Source organism: Vidua macroura, chromosome 1, assembly GCF_024509145.1.
Source record: "Vidua macroura isolate BioBank_ID:100142 chromosome 1, ASM2450914v1, whole genome shotgun sequence".
Taxonomy (NCBI): Eukaryota; Metazoa; Chordata; class Aves; order Passeriformes; family Viduidae; genus Vidua; species Vidua macroura.
Window position 1 is genome coordinate 55283480 of NC_071571.1, and position 24679 is coordinate 55308158.

The following is a 24679-nucleotide window of genomic DNA, read 5'->3' on the forward strand; positions in this document are numbered from 1 at the left end:
TTTAGAAGCTGTGATTTTATAGGACATTAAATCTTGTTCTGCTCAGTGTTGGAAGGACCTGTGTGAGTTTGACTGTTACATACATTGAGAAATTTTATGCTGATCAGGTGGGGCTGTGCTTTGGGTTACACAGTGTGAAAAGTGTTTGTCTTGGAAGTAGCTCATAATGATTTTTAATTTGACTGTTTGTCTTGGACGTCTTTTCCAACTTTAATGAATCTATGATCACATATATATAGTGGCTTTGAGGAAGATCCTGGGATGCTTTGTGTGGCTCAAATTATTAAGGAAGGTTTTATGTGATTGCCTAATTCTGCCCTTCTCGCAGGTCTGCCAGGGGAATGATTTTCTAAAGGAAGAACAGCTGTGTAGATTAATACAGTTGTGTGAGATGTACTTTTTGTAGGGGTTTAGAAGGCAGTCTGTGCTATAGCAAAGACCATTTACAGTGAATCCTGACCCACCTGCTGGTGTAGATCATCTTACTGAAAAGATGTAACATGCAATGTGGCATTTCTCCATGTCTGGGCATCAGCAGAGGTCCTGGTTTCCATCCTGGTAAGGTAGGGAAAATGAGAGTCAAAGCAATTAACTTAGGAGACATCTTCAAGGAGGTGGAGAAGGGCTTCATGAGACACAGGCAGTAGCTGTTCACCCCGTTTCAGTCTCTGAGTGGCCCATAGCTCACCAGCCAAGCTGCTTCTCCCTGGACATTTTCAGGAGCTGCACAGAGCTGGGAGCCAGCAGTACCAAGTCATGGAGAGGGCTTTGGCAAAGAGATTTAGCTGCCTCTGTTGTTGAGATCCAGCCACCCCCATCTAGAGTATTATTTTAATACACTGCATTACTAGGAGAAAGGTAAAAACCCTTCACAGAGGATAGAGCCCAATATACAGTGAACTCAATATACTTATCTTGGATATGCTTATTTAAAGGTTATGCTGTCCCAATGGATCCCAAAGATCACCAGTGACTTTCCTGTCCCAGTGTCTCACTTCATTATCATGTTTTGCTCTTAAACTCAGTGGACAAAGACTTGCCAATGTTTCAGGTGAAATATCTATAGGACAGGGTTCATCTCCTGTGCTCTTAGGATGAGGCTTAAAATTGTCTGAACTTTGACATTCTCTTCAAAAGACCTAAATAAGAATTAATTTGCACAGCTTTCTGTGGCTTTCATTACAGCAAGAAATAGGGGGTTATTATTGTTGTTATTTGAAGCCTTAAGTTTATTGAGTTTCTGGTGTGAAAGGTCAGTTCTGTTTTGGCAGGAGTTTCTGTTGGTCACTTTTCTAATAGGCATCTGTGATGCTGTCAGAAGATAAATGACACCCCTGGTGTAAAAGCCAATAAAATTGTAAACAAATATATCTATCTATCTTTACAATACATATAAGCATGTCTATTATATGGATAATATGCATGTGTATATATATTTATACTTATTTGCATTGCTTAGTTCTTTAGAATGTTGTAGTCATGGTCTTTTGTAGTGGTTGTAAGTAGTGCCAATTGTTCTCTTTCACCTAGTTGTTTAGTTTTCTCCTGTGAAGCTAATAGGATAAAACCCAAACCCCCTTTAATCTTATTAAGCACAAGTCATGATCATGTGACATACTTCAGGTATAGCCTCTCTGAAGTCAGTGACAATGTTGCTGTAGAAAGACTAAAAAAAAAAAAAACAGCTGCACAGTCAAAAACATGAGTAAGGTTGTGAAAAGTTTTTAGCTGAAAATCAAAATGCTGCTTACGAAATCACAAACTTTCCTGTCAGTGGGTTTTATATCTATGTTCCTGTTAGCAGAAGTAGGCATGTTAAACCCCATCTGAAGGAGACCCCAAATCTAGTTTTGGTTTGTGGTTTTTGGTTTTTTGGGGGGGAGCTTCCTGTGGCGTTTCATCAAAACTAGAGGCATTGAGCACATCAGGGAGGAAGAGTGAGAAGTATTTCAGCTGGCTTTGTTGCAGGCTCTGGGAGTGAGCAGGAGACTCTTCACTGTGGACCCCCCAGCAAGGCAAGCTGCAGGGGATGCCAAGCCAGACACATTCCTAGATAGCAGCACTTTTGCAGCCTACGTTTGGGAGGAGGCCAAAAATCCTGCACTTGAGTTTTGGCCATAACAATCTGCAGACACAGTGAATTCCACTTAGCAAGGGAAAAGGAGGAGTACACTAAAAAAATGCTCTATAAAGTAGTGTGGTACATCTTAAAGCCTTACAAGTGATCTGCTAATATTTTATTTTAAAGAAAGGAAAATATATTTTAAATAAGCCTGTTTCAATATCCAAGTGCAGTAGGTAATGGGTTATACCTTTGCATTTCAGCATTGTCCCTAGGTTTCAAGGTACTCATGATGTTAGAAGGGTTTTTGGGGAAGATGTCCTAATGCACACTGTGTCTTGAGTTTCTGAAACAGAAAGACCAAAATCCCCAAACCTATGTGTGTTTCAAGGAGGCATTTCCTGTGATCTGAGATTTGGCTTTTGTTGTTGAGGAATTTTATGTTGAGCTAAGATTTATAAATTCCAGGAAAATGTCCAGTGCCAAAATCATTATCATTGTTATTACCTTAATGTTATTCTTTTCACTTGAAAATTACTACCAGTGAAGGATGGAAAGGACAGAAGGGTAGGGTAAGGCTTGATTTTATTGACTGTATTTCCTCTGTATTGTATTGTATTTGGGTTTAATTGTGAGACTGGGGGAGGTGTATTAAATTATTTGTGAGGGTTTTAGTTTACTTTTTCAAACTTTGTGTCGTTGATGATACTTGAATTTATTTTCTAAACTCATTATGAATTTAGCCATTTTATTGTAACACTAAGAGTCAATAGCTGTGTTGCAGTTGAATACACCAATATTCATTATAATTGAAGCCTTACACACAGAAGTTCATCTTACAGTATATCTGGGCATATATTATGTATGCTTTCACAAGTACCACTAGAAAAAAAATACTGGCTATTTTGTTTGATTTCTGCCTTTTGTTTCCTGCTTTTAATTTTTGGAGCAGCATGTTTTAAAAATATGTTTTTATTGTCGAATAAAAATGTGTATAACTATTGGATTTGCACGGTAGCAGGGAAAGCTATAGGAGTGGCTTCGCAGAGAAGCTGCTGGAAGCTTCTTCCATGTCCACTGTCAGTTGACTCCACGACAGACCCGCTGCTGGTCAAGGCCAAGGCAATCTGAGATGGTGGTAACACATCTGTGATAAGATATGTAAGCAGGAAAAAAGTTATCATGCAGAAATAATTGTGGGCAGAGAAGAGTGAGAACATGTGAGAGAAGCAACTCTGCAGACCCCAAGGTGAGTGGAGAAGGAGGGACAAGAAGTGCTCCAGATGCCAGAGCTGCGATTTCCCTGCAGCCTGTGGTGCATCCCATGGTGAAGCAGCTGTGCCCCTGCAGCCCATGGAGAAGACCTACACTGGAGCAGGTGGATGCCCAAATGGCTGTGACCCCATAGGAAACCCATGCTTGGGCACTCTCCTGCTGGGGATCTGCAGACCCATGGAGAAAGGAACCCACACTAGAGCAGGACTTGTGACCCTGTGGGGGACCCACAATTGTAGCAGATGGTTTGAAGTACTTCACACAGTGGAAGGGACCCATGCTGGAGCAGTTAGTGAAGAACTGTAGCCCATAAGAAGGAACTCATGTTGGAGAAGTTCATAGAGAACATTCTTCTGTAGGACGGACCCCATCCTGTAGCAGGGGAAGGACTTCTTTCCCTGAGCATGATGCCTTGAGAGGCTACCTAGAACACAGGCTACACAGTGTTAAAGGAATAAAGTAGGTATTTATTAAAAAGGCCTTCAAAGGATACACCTTGGGCAGTACAAGAGCCTGGCCGTGGCTACACCCAAGATGGACGACAGGTCACACATTTTCACACCTTTTTAAGTTTTGGTCCATTTACATATTGGGGTTGATTATCCAATTACAGCTTCAGGTTTTGAAGTCACATCCTCCCAGATTGTTCTCCTCAATTCAGTGTTGTTTATAGTTTTGGACCTGAAGCTGCAATGGTGTCTTTGGTTCTTGGGCTGAAAAAGGATTGTTTTGTCTAACTAAACTGTGAAGAGAACTTGCTAACAATTTATATGAAGTTCAGAGTTATATACTAATGCAGTACAGAATCTGGAAAATATGAAAGCTAAAACTTAAGGCATGAAACAGGACACAACAGCAGAAACAGCATGTGATGAGCTGACCATAACTCCCATTCCCCATCTCCCTGTGCTGCTCAGAGAGCAGGAACTTGAGCCCAACAAGGAGGGACGGGTAGAGAGAAGATTTTTTTCGAGATTTGTTTAACTTCTCATTGTCCTTCTCCGATTTTGATTTGTAATAAATTCAACTGATTTCCCCACTCAATAATTTCCCCACAGTTGAGTCTGTTTTGCCAGTGATGGTTATCAATGAGTGATCTTTCCCAGTCCTTATTCAACACATTAACCTTATGTTGCATTTTGTCTCCCTTGCCCTGTTGAGGAGGGTAGTGATATAGTGTTTTTGGTGGGCACTTGGCATCTGGCCAGGATCAAACCACCAGACTATTTCTCTGTAATAATTCAAAAACAGTATCTGTGTTAATAGTACATGCAACCACAATTTAATAGTGTGAAATACATATGCGTGAGAGCATATGTATACATATATCTACATGTGAAGTGAGATGAAGGAAAGCTTACCCAAGAGCCCTTTCTTCTCCCAATTATTTCCTTGTCTCTGATTTTTCCCTGCGTTTTTGGAGAGCACGGACTCATACATACAAGAATGCATTTGTGTTATTAAGCTTATCATAATAATCTTATGCATAGATAATGAGGGAATAATGAAGATTAAAAAGATACATGTTCATCCACATTTCCTTTAAATAAAGGTGTAATCAAATGCAATACACTTGACAGATTGCAACAGCATATATATTTTGGATATACATGTCAGGGTATGAAAAATACAGGAACAATGTATAATTCTGCACATTCTTTTTCTTGAGTCTTAAGTTTTCTAGATAATGTGATTATGTCTGGATAGGCATTTAATCAAACAATTTTTCTGCAGTTTTATAGAGAAAAGCCTTTTTGTGGGAATAGTACCATCTCAATTACTTCTGAATTTAGTTGAATATTTGTCAGAGATACTTTGTGTACTAGTTCGTATGATTGCTTTTTAAATATATCACTGTGGAGTCAAACTGATTTTTCCCTTAGTTTTCATTTTACTATGTTTTTGTGTGTGGAACTTGGAGGACATGGTTTAGCACATAGAAGTTGCCTTATGCTTGATACTATATTGGCGTATTTGCTAGTGAGTGCAATGTTTTTTAAAGGCACGTTTTCAAAGTTTTATGAACAAAGGTTTTGTCTTGATTGGCAAACTGATAGTATATTACTAAGTAGGCACTTTTTTGTCATGCTTTGGTTTATGTGGATGATGGATTTTTCCATTCTGTACCTAAGTATCCGTTTTTTTGGTGGTGAATCCTGTTGGTGGCCAGTCATTAGTGGTGTTCTCCAGATCTCAATACTGGGACAGTCCTGTTCAGTATGATGATCTGGATGAGGGGATCAAGTGCACTCTCAATAAGTTTGTGGATGACACCAGATTACGAGGGAGTGTTGATCTGCTGGAGAGTAGGAAGGCTTTGCATAGGGTTCTGGACAGGCTGGATTGATGGGCTGAGAGCAATAGTATGAGGTTCAACAAGGCCAAGATCCAAGTCCAACACTTGGGTCACAACAACCCCATGCATCACTACAGACTGGGGGAAGAGTGTCTGGAAAACTGCCCAGAGGAAAATGAGCAGTGGTTTGACAGCATCTGAACATGATCCAGTGTGTGCTCAGATGGCCAATAAAGCCAATGGCATCCTGAGCTATCCTGGGAATAATGTGGCCAGCAGGACCAGGAAAGTGATTGTTCTCCTGTACTCAGCATTGCTGAGGCCACATCTCAAATTGTGTGTCCATTTCTGGGCGCCTCATTACAAGAAAGGGCATGTCCAGAGAAGGGTAACAAAGCTGTCTGAAGGGTCTGGAGCACATTTTATGAGAAGTGGATGAGAGAGCTGTGGTTGTTTAGTCTGGAGAAAAGGAGTCTCGGGGGTGACCCTATTATACTCTACAACTACCTGGAAGGAGGTGAGTGTTGGACTCGCCTCTCAGGAAACCAGCAACACGATGGGAGGAAATGGCCTCAAGCTGTGCCAGAGAAGGTTCAGGTTTGACATCAGGAAGAATTTCTTCACAGTTGTTAAACATTAGAATGGACTGCCTAGGGAGGTGGTAGAATGACCATCCCTGCAGATGTTCAAGAAAAAAACAGGATGTGGCACTTAGTGCCATGGTCTAGTCAACCAGGTGGTTTTTGACCAAAGGTTGGACTTGATTATATCAGAGGTCTTTTTCAACCTTAATGGTTCTATGATGCTATGATTCTGAGTACTTTCCATAGTGGAGAAATGTGTAGCTGTACATTAACACATATGGGAATGGGTCATAGAGTCAAGCCAGTCAAGCCTGGCCAAACAGCATAGACCAAATGTGGCCATCCTCACAGTGAATGAGGGTCAGTTGACTAACAGCTCTATGGAGGTAATGTATCTTGGTGATGTTTCCTGTATTGTTTTCTTCAAAAAATTAAGTTCAGCAGTTCCCAGCAAGCAGGGAAGAGAAATATTTAGCTGGTGTAGTACAGTGAAAGTCAATGTAAGTCTAATTGGTCTGTTAAAATGAGAGTGTGGCAGCAAAGGAGGTGGAACTTCTCACTGTGGCACCAGATCCCCATTTCTCCTTACACTGTTGTATCAAAAGCCTTCGTGGGGTCCCCTGGCTAGCTCTGGACTCTGGCTTTGCTGACAAGGACAAAAGCAAAAGACAAAAGGCGTTCTTCTTCTCAGGATGAACATCCCACAACTTTTTTGTGGAACACCTCCAGGGGAAAGAGAGTCTGGGAGAGATGTAGTGGCGTCCAGGAAAAGAAAGAGAGATCTGGGAAGGAGCCGTCTAGGAAAAGAAAGAGGTCAAGGGTCTCATGGCAGAAGATTTTAAACCCAGGGGAAGGTGGGGCAGAGGAAGGGGGATCACAGCCAATGGGATATGATGGGAGGGGCAAGGGGAGGAACTGACCCAGGGTAAGACCACCACCACAGGACCTTGGAGGAAGAGGTGTGTGTGGAACAAACCATGTGATACAAACAAACCACTTAGTGCAATATAAAAACCACTCAGTGCAAAATAAACTACTCAGTGCAACACAACGTTTTGCCACCTACCCTGCACATCCCTTAAAAGATAGGAGGAACAAAAACATGATTGGTTTTGTTGACTGTTCCTGAAAATGGTTTTGGGGCTTAATCACTTGAGCTGAATGAACAATATATGCTGCCTCTTCAGCTTCTGAGGTGCTGTCCTTTAAAAATTTGCTGTAATAACTTTTCACCAGTTAAGATAAAAGTTTATGAGTGAGGGAGAGTTGGAAGTATCTAGTAAATAGAAAAGTTTTTATCTTCCCTGTTTTACTCAAATATTTGCTGTGTTGGCTGGGATCAGTAAGCTATCTGTAAAATAGGTTCCATCCAGGGATGAGAAGGAAGAGGTGAGAGACTTTAATTAATCATTAATCACAGAAATAGCTGTTTTCTCAAAATAAGGAGCAAATCCAAGATATTTCAAGCCAGGCTTGCTGGGTTTCAGGGTGGGATGTCCCTACAGCATTTACTAGTGAGATCATGGAATAGGACAGGAAATTTCTCCCTAATGCCAAAGGAAACTTCATTTTTCCCTCTAGTTCTTTTTATGAAACAACTGTTGAGGTTCCCCAACCCCCTTTCAAGTTTATTTTCTGGTAATGAATCAAAGGATCGATTTATTATTAGTATACAGATCCAGGTGCCCCACTGCCCCATGTCTTCATAAGCTGATTTGTCTGTGTGAATGTTAGCATACTCAGGTATGTAGTTTTGCTAGCTTTTTAAGCATTGGGATGGTGAGGGTCAATTGGTGAAACAGCAGTTCACAGAATTTATAGTGTGTGACATTCATATTTCTTGATGTGGTTTGTTAGGGGAATATCTATGTGTTGAAAATAAAGGAAAACCTTCAATCCCTGTGACATCTTTAAAATGGATCTTTATGGTACATACAAAATATGTTTTTATTCCATTTTATAATTTGATGTGATAGCCAATATTCTTTAATCATTGCATTCAAGAGGTTAGGTAAATGCTAGTTTCATTACAAGGTCTAGATGAGCAAGTCTGTATTGAGTCTATAACTCCCTCTCTGTAATATTTTTTCTAACAGGTAATGATTAATAGTAATTTTCACATTATAGTTGCTATTGATGCTGGATTATCATTGACTTGGCCTTCATGTCATTCACATTGTTACTTGCATTCCCCCTCTATTTGGAAATTACTTACAAGAGAATAAATGTTTGAAGCTTGAGATCCAGAGCTGTTATGTTAAAAGAGTAAAGCCATCTTAATTTCTTTCCATCATGAACATCTTTTTTCTGCTTTTGAGTGATTCTGTCACCCACTTTGCTTTGGCAAGTGAAGAGCTATACACAGAAGAGTTTCTGACCACAAGGTGCTTGCTTGAAGTTGCCAAATAAACTATATTTCCATAAAATGAAACAAAACTCATAGGATTTTGACTCTGAGAGGAGAAATTCCTTGAAATGCACATAAAAATGTTTCCTGGACCAGTGGCTGCTTTTTGAGCTACGGCCACCTGTGCTAATTATTGCAATCTATCTTCAGAGTTACTATCAGTAACAGGATGATTATTTCCCCAGCTTGCAATATATACTCACTGTTCATGAGAGGCACTGTGGCCTTCCCAGGTGGCCTGGTGCCACCACTGAGTGCTATCTCCACTGCCTAAGAAGCTGACCTCAGAGAAGCAGTGCATCCTGACACTGCGCACAACTCTCCCTGTGCTTCCCCCCATCCAATCCCTGGGTTGTGGAGTACTGAGAGAGTCGGGTACTGATGGCAGTGGTTGTTTGAAGGCTTTGTGCATTTGGAACTCTTGAAACAGATGAGCAAAAGAAGAAAAACCAAACCCCTAAAACTGCAGGCTCACTTTGTGAGATACTGAGATTTCCAAGCAAAAGTGAATTCCTGTTGCCTTTGGCATTGGCTGTGGACTGCAGTTGGGGAAGGTCTGTGCCTGGCAAGGTCCAGCCCAGAAACACAGAAGAAATACTGTCTGCTCAGTTACCAGAGAGTACTGCTGACAAAGACACAAAGCAGATATCAGACTGCTACTTATCTGAAGAAAAGAGAGGGTTAAAGGGCTTTCGAGGATGATAATCAGAGCAAATTCTATGACATATCTGAGGCAGATCAGACACACCATTTCAGTGATTTCAGATGATCTTGAATTCTTGCATAGTGCCAGTGAGTTCCCAGTCAGTAATACCAATAATCCTCTTTGTGTTCTTGCAGTTTTAAAATATCCTACAAAGTACTATTTTAGAGGTAAGTGTGGTATCTCTGGAATTTTGTATTAGAATAACGAAGCTGTATGCACATGAGGGGGCCTCCAAGATTAAATTACTCTGAGCTGTACTTGTCAGTCATGAGGAAACTCAGTCAGAGCCAGACCTTTTATTTGAAAAAAATCCTTAGCCTTTTATGAACTCAGGCATCCCTAATTGCACTACATATGTGGATAACTGCAACCCACATTCTTTTGTACCTCACTTGCTGTGGAAAGAAAGGACATTAGTATGTTCAGGAGGTGGCTGTTAGATTAATTGGTATCCTTGCAGCCTCAGTGAAGATATTTAGAGAACTGCGAGGCAGGGAGAGATAAGTAGGAGCAAAAAACCACTTTGCTTTCCAAACTCTAGAGAAACTCATGAGTTGTTGATAGCACAACTGAAGGGCTTAGACCAAGATCATGAAGAGTGATTTGAAGGAAATATTTCAAACATCATCACAGAGATGAGTCTTTATTTTAAGTTCCTGACATGTTTGTTCTACCTAACTTTGCAAGCCATGTGTGTAGGAAGCAGATTACCAGCTGTGAACAGACATACGTTTTGTGATATCTCCCAAAAGTAAGAAGTTCTTAAAATGCAGGTCAAGTCTATATAATTATCCTGTTGTGTGGAACAAAATATCCAGATGTTCATCTAAGTTCTCATTTGGGAAAGTATCCTTTCTCACAAAAAGTTCACATTAAAATTACTGAGGAATAAGTATGCCTTTTAGTCAGGGTCTGTGATGAGAATAAAAAATGGTACAAATTTAGCAAATATTCCCAGTGCCCAGTGTAAGCCTCTACCTGTGGTGCAGGTCAGAGAATTTCCAAATAGCTAGTGGGGATAGTTATAAAGTCTGTATACCAGAAAGGATATAGTAGGTAGATGCATAGTACCTAACTTTTGAGACTCAGCATAGCATGAGGTGGACAGTGCAAATAGCCCTCTCTTGTGATATTTTCTCTGGAAATTTATTTTGAGACTTCTTGGATGAGGATGCTATTCATGATCCTCTGTGGTGTTAAATGTACTGGTACACAGACAGGCACCATAGAACAAGAAAACTAGTAACAACAAGGAAAGCAGTAACAAGAGTGTGTGCTCTGACTACAGATGTAGGGTTCCTTGGAATTCACTCTTGTTATTCTGCTTTTGCATCCTTTGGAAAACAAGCAGCATCACAAGAAAAAATCTGAACAAGTTAAATAATTTTTCAACATCTTCAAAACATGAGTGTTCTGCCAACAACACAAGACTTCCAGGACATTTTCTCATCAGTTCCGGAATGTATGCACTAGTACCCAAGGTTTGCAAGGAGGATTTTTTCAATTTAAACAATAACAATAAAAAAAGGCCTTTAATTTGAGTATAGCTGAGGAAAGAGAAATGTAAACTACTGGCAAATGTATTTTCTAGCAACTTGAGGTTTTTTTTCCCTTTTAAAAATATACAGATTATTTTAATAATTCCTTAATTAAGTTTCAATGCCTTTCATTGGTGGTTTTAATAAAAAGTTCCTTAGGAAATAACAGGTAATTAGAAGAGTTTTTAAAAGTATGATGTAAACTCTGGCACAGATAGTCAGCAGTATTCAGCACAATACATAAATTACCTTAAGTTCAGAAATTAATATAACTTTCTGTTGAGAGCCACATCTGGCATATCCTTTTCACATGTTTAGTATTGTTCTGTTGCATTTCCTTACTGACACTGCAGATGCAGTATCTACTCGTAGGTTGTGTGCTTAGAAAAGCAAAGAGCTAGAAGGTCATAAATGAGTGTTAGAATAGTTGAATTCACACCTTTTCTGCAAGAACATTGGTGAATGCAAAATAACACAAATGACCTGTACTTATATGAATGTTTGCTTTTGCTGATAGTCATAATATGATAGAAGAGCTGTCAGATAGATAAAAGCCTGGTATTGGAGTACCAGTGTTGAAGGGCAGTTAATGGGCTGGGGAAGATTAAGGAGATGTTTTAGGCAAGGAACTTGCAACCAGTCATGGGTGGAGATGAGTGGGGAAAAAGTTGAGGAAGTGATGACTTTGAATTGGCACCAAGGCCAACATCAGTTCAGAGGAATTTTTCTGCCTTTGGGGAAGAAATGAATGAAGCTAAGAGTGGGAAAAATAAGAATCAGTTCATATAATTATATGAGCTGCCAGGTCAGGCTCAGGAAGGTTGGAGGGTTTCCGTTGGACATAAGTGAGGGAGAGAATGGTCAGGTTGTACTCACTAGCCAGTAAGTCATGCCATACCAGCTATGCAAGACTCACTTGGGAAAAAACCCATGTGGGGTCTAATTTGAAAATGGTAAGTCAAGATGAGGCTAAGGAAGTTTCAATGTCTTGAACTTGTGTGTTTCATTGCTCATATTATAATGATGAGGCAACTTTTTTTTTTCTGTGATAAAGAACTTTGAGAAACAGACTGTGAGCCAGCCTGAGCTTCATATTTCTCATAACCAGGTCAACATTTGCAATGAAGTAATAATATAGTTATTTGACTACTTATATGACTATTTATCTGATTGACTAAGAGTATGTAACACTCTGAAATGTTTCAGAAAGAAAGTTTTCCAGATAAAGTTTCACTCTGTCTTGTTGGAAGGGAAACAGCCAACCCTTTTGGTGATGTTTTCTATGCAAACTAGGAACTGCTATGAAGCTCATGCAGTAAGCTGAGTTTTTCAAATGGGTTGCATAGTCATAGAGTAGCACTGCTCCTCAAAAGCATGACCTAACATCAGCAAGAAGTGGGATTTACAGTTTCTGTAAGCTCTGAGTTGCACTGCTCTTCCTTATTTGTAAGATAAGACAGCGCCAACCCTTCAGCCTCCTGGCACAGTGTGAAAATTGAGTTTAGAGAGCTGACCACCATAGGAAAACACATAAAGAAACAATATTCTTTCTCTCCAGAACAGCACACTGAAATTGAAGCCTGAAGCTAAACAGTGAGCAGTGAAGGAAAACCAAAATATTTGCTCATTAGTTGAGCTTCTCCATCTTAATCACAGAGCAAACCAAGGAGTCCACGGGAAAAGTTTTCTGGGTAGCCTTTAATTTATGAATTTGTGGGAGGCTGAACCAGTATGATGAAGCCAAACTCATTTCTGCTGTTTCCTAGCATTGAAAAGTTTTATTGTGCACCACTACTAGAATCACTCAAGTTGGAAGGGATCCATAGGGATCACTAAATCCAACTCCCTGCTCCTCATAGGACTCTCTAATTAAACCATATAACCAAGAGTATTGCTCAGACAAGTTTGGTGCCCTGACCACTTTCCTGGAGAGCATGTTGCTAACTGACCACCCTCTCAGGGAATAACCTTTTCATACTCTCCAGTCTGAACTTCAGTAATGTTGTATTAATATTAATCATTAAACTGGACAGTATGCTAATGAAGCCAGAAAGTCATTCAAGTAAATTTTCCTGCACTCATTAAACTTTTCCAAGCAACAATAAGCAAAATCAATGAATTCAATGTTATCTTGTCATTTCCTTTTACAGCTAATAAAACCATGGGCATCTGCCTGCCAGCTGTCTGGTCTGTAAAGGCATCAATGTGCAAAATTAAGAATGAGTGCTCTTCTTCTGTTATCAGTATGAGGATTCTCTCCATTATCCTGGTCTTTGACATCTCTGAAGGGATATGGCCTTGAGGAGAGGAGATAGTTTCTTGGGTCTGTCTGGTCGCTGTCACCATACTGGACAGCTATGTAATTAGAACCCCCTCTTGACAGAACACAGGCTAGGCATTGATGGAAGATCGTTTGACCCAGTTAGCAAGGGACATTTGAATGACCCAGAACCGAGAATGTTTTCAGAGGAAACAGGTGTGAAATTTTTCATTTGGTTATGCAGCCGCTCAGACTATGTGTTCTCTTAATCACTCTCATAAAACTGGAGAACTTTCCAGATTCCTGAGAGGAAAAGGCTAGTGAAAGGGATGCTTTGCCCATAAAACACTTGTTTTTCTATTTTGTTTTCGTTTTAGAGGAGAAAATCTAACACGTATGTGGATGGTAGCTCCGTACTACTGAAGGTAGATACTTGATTTGCTAAGCAGTGCCATTTTTCGTATTTCCAGAAATGGAAGCCTACTAAAGACTGCAAGGAAGCAAATCCATAGAGAAACTGAATGGGAAGGCCACTCCTCTGGCATTTTAGTAGTATTGCAGTACTGTCACTCCATTAGGCATCTCAAGGTGTGCACTGGTTTTCTCCTTACATTATTTTTGCTTTTCATGAAACCAGTGAAATATTGTCTTAGTCAGGTAAGAAAGATAGTATTTGATCTATCATTTTCTTGAAATATGTGCCCTGATTTGAACCATGATTTTGAAGCTAAATATCTGTAGAACATTCATGTTGAGCTTGGGTCAGAATGTGAAAGGCAGAAAGGCATTTCCTGGAGGTGCCTATAACCCAAGTGCATAGTGCAGGAAGCTCCTTCCACTTGTTCTTATTCCAGCTGCGAATGTAACTTTTAAGTGCACATTTGAAGTAACTCAGGAAATGTACATGAGCATGAGCTTTTCAAACTGCAGTAAATAGTGAAAATAGGTCAGATAAATTTTATGTTCTGTAGCAAAGAGATTCTCAGCTGCATGTCTGGAATAAAATTAATTTATAGAGTAAGATATCTAAAATTTAGGTATTTGTATTATAGCAGATACAATAATCACTATAGTTCAGGTGATGATATAATCAACAGTAGGCCTAGAGAGGTATCCAACCCAATCTAAATTAAACACCTGCATTTGGTCTGGGGAACTGTTTTCTACAAACGTTTACTACCATAGGAGCAGTGACATGTAAATCACATAGCAGTCACTTGCTGTGTAGGCTTTTAAAAGCATATATCAGATTCCAGAGCTGAATCATACTCCTAAAGTTTAGTGAGATGAACTTGCCCACAGTGACAGAGTATTAAACTGTTCCCTGATAATCTTGTAATGGGAATGTGCTCATCTGGAGCTAGCCACTTATTTTATGGAGCAATGAAACACTCCATTCACCAGAAGAATTTCTGCTGTAAGTGGAGTCACCAGTCAAGCAGTATAGGGCTGTTCTAACCTTTTGCATTTGAATTATTGACTGTCCACAGTCAATATTTAGCATGAGGAGATGCTCATTCCTCTACTTCATCTATGTAACCACTGTCTCACTAAATGTTAGTACCCGTACCAGCATGACTCATCTTGTGGACCACAGCAAGAGATCAGGGCATTGAATGTCACCAGAACCAGATTAACTTTCTTTTCTACATCTGTGTATTGCATGGTTTGGTCACTGTTTCCCAACACTGCTCTTTCCTCATGGTACACGTACCTGGAAAACTACCTTAGAAAACTTATATTCTTGATCATATGAAAGCTTTCTTTTAATAAATGGAGGGAATAACTGTTATCCAAGAATTTGGTCTGACCCCCTGACTCCAGTGTGTTTAGTCATGCAGTATTTCCTCATGATCTGTCTCTTAGAGCAAGGTTCTGGTGGCTGTCTTCTTCCCAATGCTGGTCTGACTAACGTGAAATAAGGAAGTACAACACAGTGCTATGATGGGAAATATTTAATTTTCCATAGTATTTCATCATGTTGGTGTTTCTTAGTAATCTTCTTTTTCTCCCCAAATCTATAATCTCACGGTCTTTTTTATTTTCTTGCAGGAGGAGCTGGGCATTGCTTGTGAGTTACTGGAGTCAGATTTCCTCAAGTGTAGTGTGGGATTTCCTTTCATGAGATCTAAATCTAGGGTAAGTTTGTGGTATTTGCATTTGCAGAATATTGGTTCATTTACCTCTGTCTCCAAGGAGTGTCTGGAAAGCCAACTGCTCTTGTTAAATGTCTGTGATGGATACTTTCTCTAGCTTGCTAAGACAGATACCCAAGCCTTTCACAGTTACAGAGGCTAGCTATCCTTTTTCCCACCAGACAGGGCCAATGATAGTGCCCTGCGCACTGCAATAAAATAGCTTTGAAAAATGGTGCAAAAGTTGCAGCTGTGGAAAACTTACGTATTTCCTCTGCAAAAAATTAGAAAAGGACTCTCTATCTTATGTTGCCTCTGTGAGTTTTTTGTCTTCTTTCACATTAAAATGCTGCTGGATTTATACAAATGACAATGAAAATGCTAATGACATTTTCATCTTACGGTCTCTGGTAGATTTTTTAAAGAGGGTTTTGTTCCGTAAGAGAAGAGAAGATACACTCTCTCATAATGTTTAAAAATCCAGCTGGGTTCTTTCTGCCACTAAATTGATCTATATAAATGACCAACCCAGAAAGGTGAGAAAATGAGGAATAACTTAAGGATGATCTGAAAAAAATTAGTCTGAAATTTTTCAGAAAGTTTCCATTTCAAAAGCAAATCCTTTCCATTTGACCTAATATAAAAGTTTTTGTTTTCTGTTTTTATAATTAACTCTTTTGTGCTATTTTGAAAAAGTAAAAAATATTTTAAATGGAATTGAAAAAATACATGCAGTAGCTAAATATTATCTAGAATGTAAGAATGTAAGCCATTGACATTACAATGGATTTGGACACTGTTTCACTTGGCCAAAGTCAGTTTTGGAGTTAGGCAGAAAAATTACACGGAGAAATAATCCATCAAAGTAAAATTCTTATTTCAAAATTAGCACCTCTTTTCACCCATTATAATGTGTGTCCGGAGTGCTGCTTTAGCTTGTGCCACTTACTTAAGTCTCCAAGTGCAGGCTTCTGGTGTGGCCTTTATTCCCCCAAAAGATCTTTTCATCAACAAATAACATACAGAGTAGTGCTGACATAGTTTCAGGTAGTGATCCTCCTGTTCTGCAAGACTCATTCCCAGGCAGATGATGTTCTCAAGAAATATTTTTGAATGGCAGTTCTAGTAAAGGTCTTCTCTTAATGAAGGAAAACTCAAACTCTATAATATTTGAAGACAAACACAATTACTAAAATTTACAAGGTAATTTGCAGTAGAAGTGCTCTTACATGTATCAAAATATGCCACTTTTGTAAAATTAGGCCAGTAAAATATAAATAAAGTTTCAGAATAAATACATTTTGAAACAATATGCAGAGTCTCTAAATATGGCTTTTTCATTGTGCAGTATGAATTCAGTGTGATCTTTGACACAAGCCATTTGACCGGGCAAGAAGAAACACTTACCTTTCTTGTCACTGCCCAAAGGTAAGGGGATCCTTTTATGTCTAGATGACTTGGATATTCTTTGTTACATGAAGTGTGCATTACGTGTATATGTGTAGTAAATTAGGTTAAATTACTGAGGCTAAATGCATTTGGCTAAACATATTTTGGTGATTCAGAGGAACTATGTCTTGAAGCTTCCTGAAAAATGAGGTAGGATCATACATAGGTTTTCTTTGCCAGGCAGTTGCCATTCTGAAGAATCATTCTGTATTCTCTCAGTTGAAAGGCTCTTGTGTTTCAGTGTCTATCTCTTTGGACCATGTATCAAGCTCAGCTCAGCTGCAATTGATGATCAACACAAGATAGCCCAACCCATTTGTTCCAGCATTTGAATGAAATAAACATGCTGGGATGCAAACCAGAAAAGATAAATGCTTTAATCAGATGGTCAAGGATCCCAGTGTTAGGTTCTAAAGTCATGTTTGTATTTTTCCCCATTCTGGATCTTCAGTGAGCCATGACAGACTGTGGAAAACATCTAGATAGTGTACTTCCCAAAGAGCACTTCAAGTTGGCATTGGAGTAGGGTGTTGCAAAGTATGCATGCATAGGCATTTTGTCTTGGACAGGATAAAAGGTGTGATATATGCTCTGTGCCTTCTAAGATGATGTACCATGAAGAAGCACACTGCATGGGTGGTTCATTCACAAGCACTGCCAATGTCTTTATGGGAACCAATGTGTGGCTGCGTTAACATTGGCCATGAACTGCTGCTTTGATCTGTTGGGTGTTTGACTAGTTCCTCCTCCCATTTACTGTGTAAATGAGCCAACTTCATATCCTTATGTATACAAATCAGGATCTTCAGTCTGAATTCTCCTCCCAAATGGAATGACACCTCTACAAAAAGCTAGAGATGAGAGATAAGATGTAGCAGCTGCTGAGTGACTGCTCTCATAAGGCATAGTCCTCCCCTGCAGTAACAGCTGTAGGGGGGAACAAGATCCTGCAGCACACAGGACTGGTATGAGACAATGAAAGTGAGACACTTCACCATGTCTTGCATGTTAGCGAAGTTTTATTCTCCATCAGATGTTCATCATGTGGTCAGATGACCTTATGATGCTTCTCAGTGAGAGACATCAGTATCTGCTAGGTGAATGCCAGTTGGTGCAAAGATAGGTCAGCAGTGCTTCAAATTTGCACAGCCAGTGTTTTCCAACCTTGGATAGCACGGGACTTCCCTCTGTAATCTCACTTCTTATATTTCTGTGCCCTACCAGTGAGAAGTACTAGTCGGTGCCTTTAGATGAGCAAAGAAATAAACAGTAATTGTTACACATTGAGTGCATGCTTAGAGATGTTACAAGAAAGTTTCTCATTGTAGAAGGTTGAGAGAAGATAGTTATGTTTTGAAGGATTTAGCTGAACCTCCAAAGAGAGTAGTAGTGCAGGTCTCAATGCTGATTACCCTCATTTTCTCTGTGACTTTAAGGCAAATTGCTTAATTCCCTTGCTGTCAAATGAGTGTAACAAAATCTTTCTACCACAATTGTTGCAGGGAGCCCTGAGGTAAAGTCAGTTATGAGGAAATTGAGTGAAAGTACCTGTGCTGCAGTCAGACTGCAATAGGTGAAGGCATTGTTTCCACACAGAACTGGAGCTAGTCTGGCAGAAATAGCTGGTAATGCTGTCATGGGAAAGCAAGTGTTGCCTTTCAAGTGTCTACTTGAGCCTGTCCCACGTAGCTGCGAATTTGGCAGTAGAATCTGTGACAAGAGACTGGTTCAGTATTGGAACAAATGGAGAAAGAAGTAAACATCTCATATTGCTCTTACATTATTTGGCTGTTTTCAAAAAAACAGCAAACCCTCTTCTTTGCTTCCAGGTGTGAACTGTTTTTCTAGAGCTAAATTTACTGGGCTGTGTTCTCCTTTTCTGACAGTACCTTTACTCCATTTGAAACAGATAAGAACATATCCATGAACCCTGTGTAGAATTCTACTTGCTTATTCTGTGTGCCACCATGGTATCTTGTTATTTATGTTGGATGAGAAATGTCTCAATTTTAGACTCTTCTGTGAGCCATTTCGGAGGAAAAGCTTTTATTATAAGTGGGGTTCTTTCCCAGGGGTGAAAATTTGTGTGGCTTTCTATCTGGGCCATATTTTATCAGCACACATAGGTGATGTGTCAGTTGCATAAAGGTGAGCTGTAAGTAAACACGTATGTAGCCAGCAGGCTCTATTTTTGTAATCTGAGCAACTCACAATCTGTATGATATCATTTGGGATGTTATTGCCTGCTGTTGCCTCAGTAGTACTGTCATCAAATAGATATGATCAGACCTTTTGTTTTGCAATTTGATTTGTGAGTAAATCCAATGAACTGCAAGGCAAAAGTGATTCCAGAGTACTGCTGAAGAAATTGGAAATACATTTAACATATCTTTCAAGATTGTTGTTCTGAGCTGTCACCCAACAAGCAGACTCATCATCAGAATTAGAATAGTTGCAGGTTTGTGCACTAGACATGCATTACAGAAACCTTTCCTAGACTTCATACATAAAGTATTCACACTGAAACAAACTGACTTAAATGAGAGATAATTGCTCACTTTTTTCCTTTCTTCATTTTGGATTTGACTGGCTGAGGCAACTGCCTTTGACAATGTAAAGTATAAGTGCTTTCATTTTGGCAGCTAAGTACAGGAAGAGGGGGAAAGAGAGGGTGGAATTGCAAAGAGGTTATGGCCAGTTCACTACAAGGGTCTTGCCTGAAAAACTGCTTGCAGTGGCAGCAAATTGGTGCTATAGTACAGTGCAGGTACACTGAAAACATTCATTCATTTGGTGAGTCAAGACCCAATGTGAGATGTGTCCCTCTGACAAACTGACATGCAGTCAAACTGGGAGAAAATGAGCCCTTGCATGGAAATCTAAATGTTCTTGTTTATCTCCACTTTGTATGATGGCTGCTGTAGTTTCCCACAGACATTTGAATTCACACCTTGTTCCAAAATATATATCTTTTTAATGAGCCTGTTTATGTCACAGCCACAAAACTCATGCTTTTTGTGTGTGCCCTCTCCAAGGTTGGGTGAACATTCTTAAGGAGCTGATATCACTCAAATAGAGAGGCTCAGAGTACAAGGCAAAGAGATGGTGACTGTGAAACTATGATATATTACAAAGGCTGTCGATTTGCAGTTTGTTTGTTTTTCCTTTCTGGCATAGTGGAAACTTAGAACGCACTGAATGTCTGCATGATAATACTCTAATCCTGTCTGTGCCCCTGATGCATGAAGTGGACTCATCCATCAATGGGTAAGTATCAATCATCAAATGAAAACAAAACCAACAATAATAATAATCAGCAGCATGCTAAGAATAACATCTGAGTGTCTTCCAGTGAAAAAATTAATTCTTCTCTTTGTTTACATGTAGCCAGACTATTGCTTTTTCCTTGTTTCCCAGACACTGGTCATTTAGACAATCTCATTCAATATCTGGAAATTTTATTCATTTCAAGACTGTACCTCATTTTCACTACTTCCTAATTAATGCTAATTAGTTACCATCACATTTATAGTAGGTATTTTAGTGATTGTATTTAAATTCAAGTGATGCTGTAGATATGGTGGACCTTAAAATTAAATTTAAAAAGAACAAGTAAACCACATCTTGATCCTTAGGGCATGTCTTTAAGGAAATGATTGAGAAACCAATGGTTACGGTCAAATATTCTGGAATTTTAAGGAGATCGGTGAAGTCTAGCTGTTTGCCTTTCTGTTTAATTTCACAAATAGAATTTGCTTCTGCTTCTGTTTATTTTCTTATTTCCTCTATTCCCTAGTCTGTGAGGCATCTGACTACCAACTGCGGAGCATCTCTCACCCTTTGACTGAAATATTTGTGTAACATATAGCCATTGTGTCCTCTCCCTAAGGCTGCATGTGTATGAGTTCCTGCCTTTGACCTTGAGGCTCTTCCCTTCCACTTGGATTCACAATCTTAAGCCTAGAATGAAAGATTTGTGGTCAGTCTCAACAGTCAGACCATTCTTTAGCATAAACAGTGCTTTTGAGTTGAAATTGGAGGACCTGGTCACTGAAGATGAATTAGTATTCATTAGAATACTAATATTAGATATTAAACTCACCTCTAATAGCAGACTGAGAAAGTTGACCCTAATTCCTAAACTGGGAAAGCAAAAACTCATCAATAGTGTCCCCAGAGGGTCAGTGTCTCATCTATGGCAACCTCCAGACTACAGGTATTGTCTAAATGACTAGTGCAGGTTGGCATCAGTAGAAGTCAAATATTCCCTTGTCCACTATGCTACATGTGTAGGAAAAAAGTTAACCTGCACTGACATGTGATTTGATTGAAAAGCTGAATAATCTCAGATTCAAGGCCTAGACTGGGTTTTGCCCCATAAAGCTTATCTTGTTGGATAGAAATAAAATCCTTAATTACTGCCACAGGAGTCAGAATAGGCAAAAGGTTTGTTTGAGCCTGCTCAGAGAAAGGAAGTGCGCTGTCAAACCTCACAAGATGACTAACAAGGACAAAAATCTCTATATTGAGAGTACAGTCTCAGTAGCATGCTCTGGAAGTTTTTGAATGCTTTCATTGTTACAAATTCTTTACAAATTTAACTCTTGTTTCTTGATGCTTTGATACAAATGGATTTTTATTCAGCTTTACAGATATGAATGCTTTAATGTGTGTTGTTAGATCTCTGTTTGTTACCTACAGAATACTGCATGCCAAAACATAAAAACTGCTTTCTCTTCTTTCTCTTCAGAACGTACTTTTTTAAAGCACAAGGTCTCTGAATTTATAAGCCCCACCCAAGTGCCTGTGTGGATTATATTTTTCTTTCTCACAGACAAAGCTTAGTTAATTGAAGTTCACAGAAAAATCCAGCAGCCAGAGAAAAGTTTGGTTTATTGGAGGGCACATTCCTAGGCATAGTAATATTAGTAATACTCTTCTTTTTGGACAGTATCTTTTTGAAGCTTCTTTTATTAGTTTAATTGTCCTACATTTGAATCTAGAGGAGCAAACTTCATTCCTGGTTATAAATAGCCCAGAATGGCTTGTACCATATTTGGGAGCCTTCTGGCATAACACTGTAAATGGGAGGAGAAAGTCTTTCACTGTTTCCCCTAGCAATCACTGGCACAGGATGCAGGCAGGAGTAAAGGAAATGTACCTAAACAGGCTTAAAATCCTGTCTCAAAGTGCTCTGATTTCAAAGGAAAACCTGGGAAGGAAGCAGAGTTTTAGGCAGTAGGGAGGACTAAGGTTTGTCTGAAATTACACCAGGGCCCTTTCCAGACAGTGGACAAGCCTGAGATTAAAAGGAGACATAAAGGATGCTTAAAGCACTCCTAGTCCTCTTCTGCAGGATTTTTAGGTACTGTGTTGTGCTTCCAAGTAATTTCTGGTAAAATCCTACTGCATTTTACTGTGTGATTAGATGATAAGAGTGGTTAAGGAAACTTGAACTGCTCTACTCTAGTTGAAAGCAGGTTATCCCACTCTAATCTTCCCTTTAATCATCTGCTTAATAATAAAGGTAGTAAAACTTAGATTATTAACTGTTTATTCCTGAAATGCTATGTAAATGTTAAATAAAACTGAAATGTTACTTTAGTGAATATGCATCTTAAAGTATTCTTCTTAGATACTGTTTCTTCAGATTAACTTCACAGTGCAATGACTTCCTGTGTTAATCCAAGCTACGGGACTTGAGCAAATCATCCATGGCAGGGGACTCCAGAGAGAAGGATTTGTGATAGGAAAGGAGAAAAAAGGATAAGTAATCAAAAGAAGTCTGCTTCTTTGGTGGGATGTTAACCCATGTCAGTTGAGATGCTGCTTGTGTAGTCTAATGTTGCCAAGAGGAAATCAAATCACAAAAAATAGATTAATGTAAAATGGTCCCATAGAATTTCACATGACCAGAAAGCAAGGGGTGCAATTCAGCTAGACACAAATATATTTCATTTTGCTCACAAATTCAGGTTACTAAATTTGTATCTTGGTCTTACAGAGAAGTCTTCCCTACTTCATTTTTCTACGGTGATTCTGTGGCAGCTTCCAACTTTGTTCAGTTGGAAAACTATGAATGCCTTTTCCAGTCTCTCAACTTCACACTGCAGGTAAAACTCATCCTTATTTTGACTGCTTTCCTGATTGACAGCACATTCTTTTTTTGTAACTATTTTATTCTGAATGTGGTAAGGGCTTTTGTGCATGATTTTGCATCACAGTTATGGGCAGAATGGAAGCTTCGGACAAGGTTTATAAAGACCCTCTTGTTGAGTTAGGAGGTACAGAAAGGACTCCCTTGCTTTCTTGAACTTCTTCTCAGCAAGGAATCTACATGCAACTGGATCCAATTCTAGCCTCAACTGGGTCAACAGTTTTTATCTGAAGGTTATATAGGTGTACTCACTCATACCAACAATGGTGGGCAAATCTCTTTTTCTCAGCTTTAAGGAGAAACCTTGAGGGACATCTCCACTCAAGGGAAGAATCTCCAGACTCTCTCCTGGAAGTAGTGTGTTAGAAGTCCATGCTGATAAAAAGTGGGACTGAGCTTTTGTAGTATAAATTGATCAACTGTCACTCATGTGTTTCTAGGCTAGCTGTGCCAGCTCAGCAGCTTTAGACAAGTTATCTGTTCTATAACTTGTTGATTCCTTTATCAGGAACTTTGCCTGTCATATCCTCACTGGTACCGGTTTTTGTCAGGAAATGCGGTCTGAACGTTTAACTTTGGGATTGACGAATCAGTCTCTGTTGGTAGTCCCTGCTTTTCAGAGATAGGGTAACTGAGAGGCGTTTTAAAAGATTTTATTCCATTATCAGTCTTGTTGAAGGGTGACACATAAGAGATGTAAAATTCAATGCCATTCTATCAGAAGCCAAGCTATTTCCTGGTTAGAATACCTTAGAAATGTTTTTTAGCCTGTTACCTTTTGCCACACAATGATGCTAATACTTCTAACACCAATCACTTATTTTTCATCCCATGTGGTCCTGCTACAATGCATCTTTCATAGTTCCTGTTCTCTAAAATATATGGTCTTTTTGCAAGGCCATATTTTGTAACTTGCTGAAACTTGTTTCTAGTTAAATCTCTCTCTCAACAATGTAATCTCTATTCCATGGCCTTCCTAAGTCAGCACACCTTATCTCAGTGTTTCCATACAGGTGTACAAGACTGTGTGAGCTTTCTGTCAGGTTTTGAAAATCCCTTACAAATCCATTTCTCACAAGCCTCAGCAGTCTTTAACACCAAAGTCAGCATGACTACCCTTCTCCATCCATGATGGATAACATTCACAAATAGGGTTTAGTTTGAGCTATTTTATCCCACTCAGGCGGAGCATCCCACTACAATGCTGTACAATGCATTCTTGATTGGATACCATATTTACAGCATGCAGGGATGACATATGTCCTTTATCTAAACATATTATGACAGGAATTGCAAACACAGCATCTCACTTCCATAGGAAAAAAGGCTCCTACCATTTGTTTCTCTTTCACCTTTTTTCACATGCTGAGTAAAGAGCCCTAGTTACTCAAGTGCCACATCTTGGATGAAGCCAAAGGTTAAAAGTGGAGGAATAATTCTTTTTAATGGTGTGGTCACTGAGCAAAAGAGTGGGCAGCCTTTATCCAAGAGAACACATCTGTGCTAGGGATTCAGGCTTGCTAAATGCCCCAGCATGAAAATATTTATACCACTACTGATAACAGTACAGTATACGGAAGAGATAAGGACACTAAAAAGACAGGTGTGAGAAGCTTTTGATAAATACCTCATAGCATCTCAGCATTATTTGTTACTTATATATTACACTTCACAAGGCAGTTAGATAGGTTCCTGATGTGGTAAAATATATGGATGGATTATTATAAGAAACTCTTGTGATGTGGCCAACATTAAATGGCGTTGTGCTTCACTGCTGTAACTGCATCTATTACAAGCCCTACAAATCCTT

At 39.3% G+C, this 24679-nt stretch overlaps 1 protein-coding gene across 1 annotated transcript in view; it reads left to right on the top strand.

Annotated features, from left to right (window-relative positions):
* Window positions 1–24679, top strand: part of ITGA9 (integrin subunit alpha 9) — a 283032-nt gene that overhangs the window by 184035 nt on the left and 74318 nt on the right. The window contains exons 19-22 of the mRNA XM_054001068.1: window positions 15181–15267; window positions 16612–16691; window positions 19890–19979; window positions 22717–22825. Coding sequence (XP_053857043.1) covers window positions 15181–15267; window positions 16612–16691; window positions 19890–19979; window positions 22717–22825 — 366 coding nt within the window. The remainder of the gene's footprint in view (window positions 1–15180; window positions 15268–16611; window positions 16692–19889; window positions 19980–22716; window positions 22826–24679) is intronic.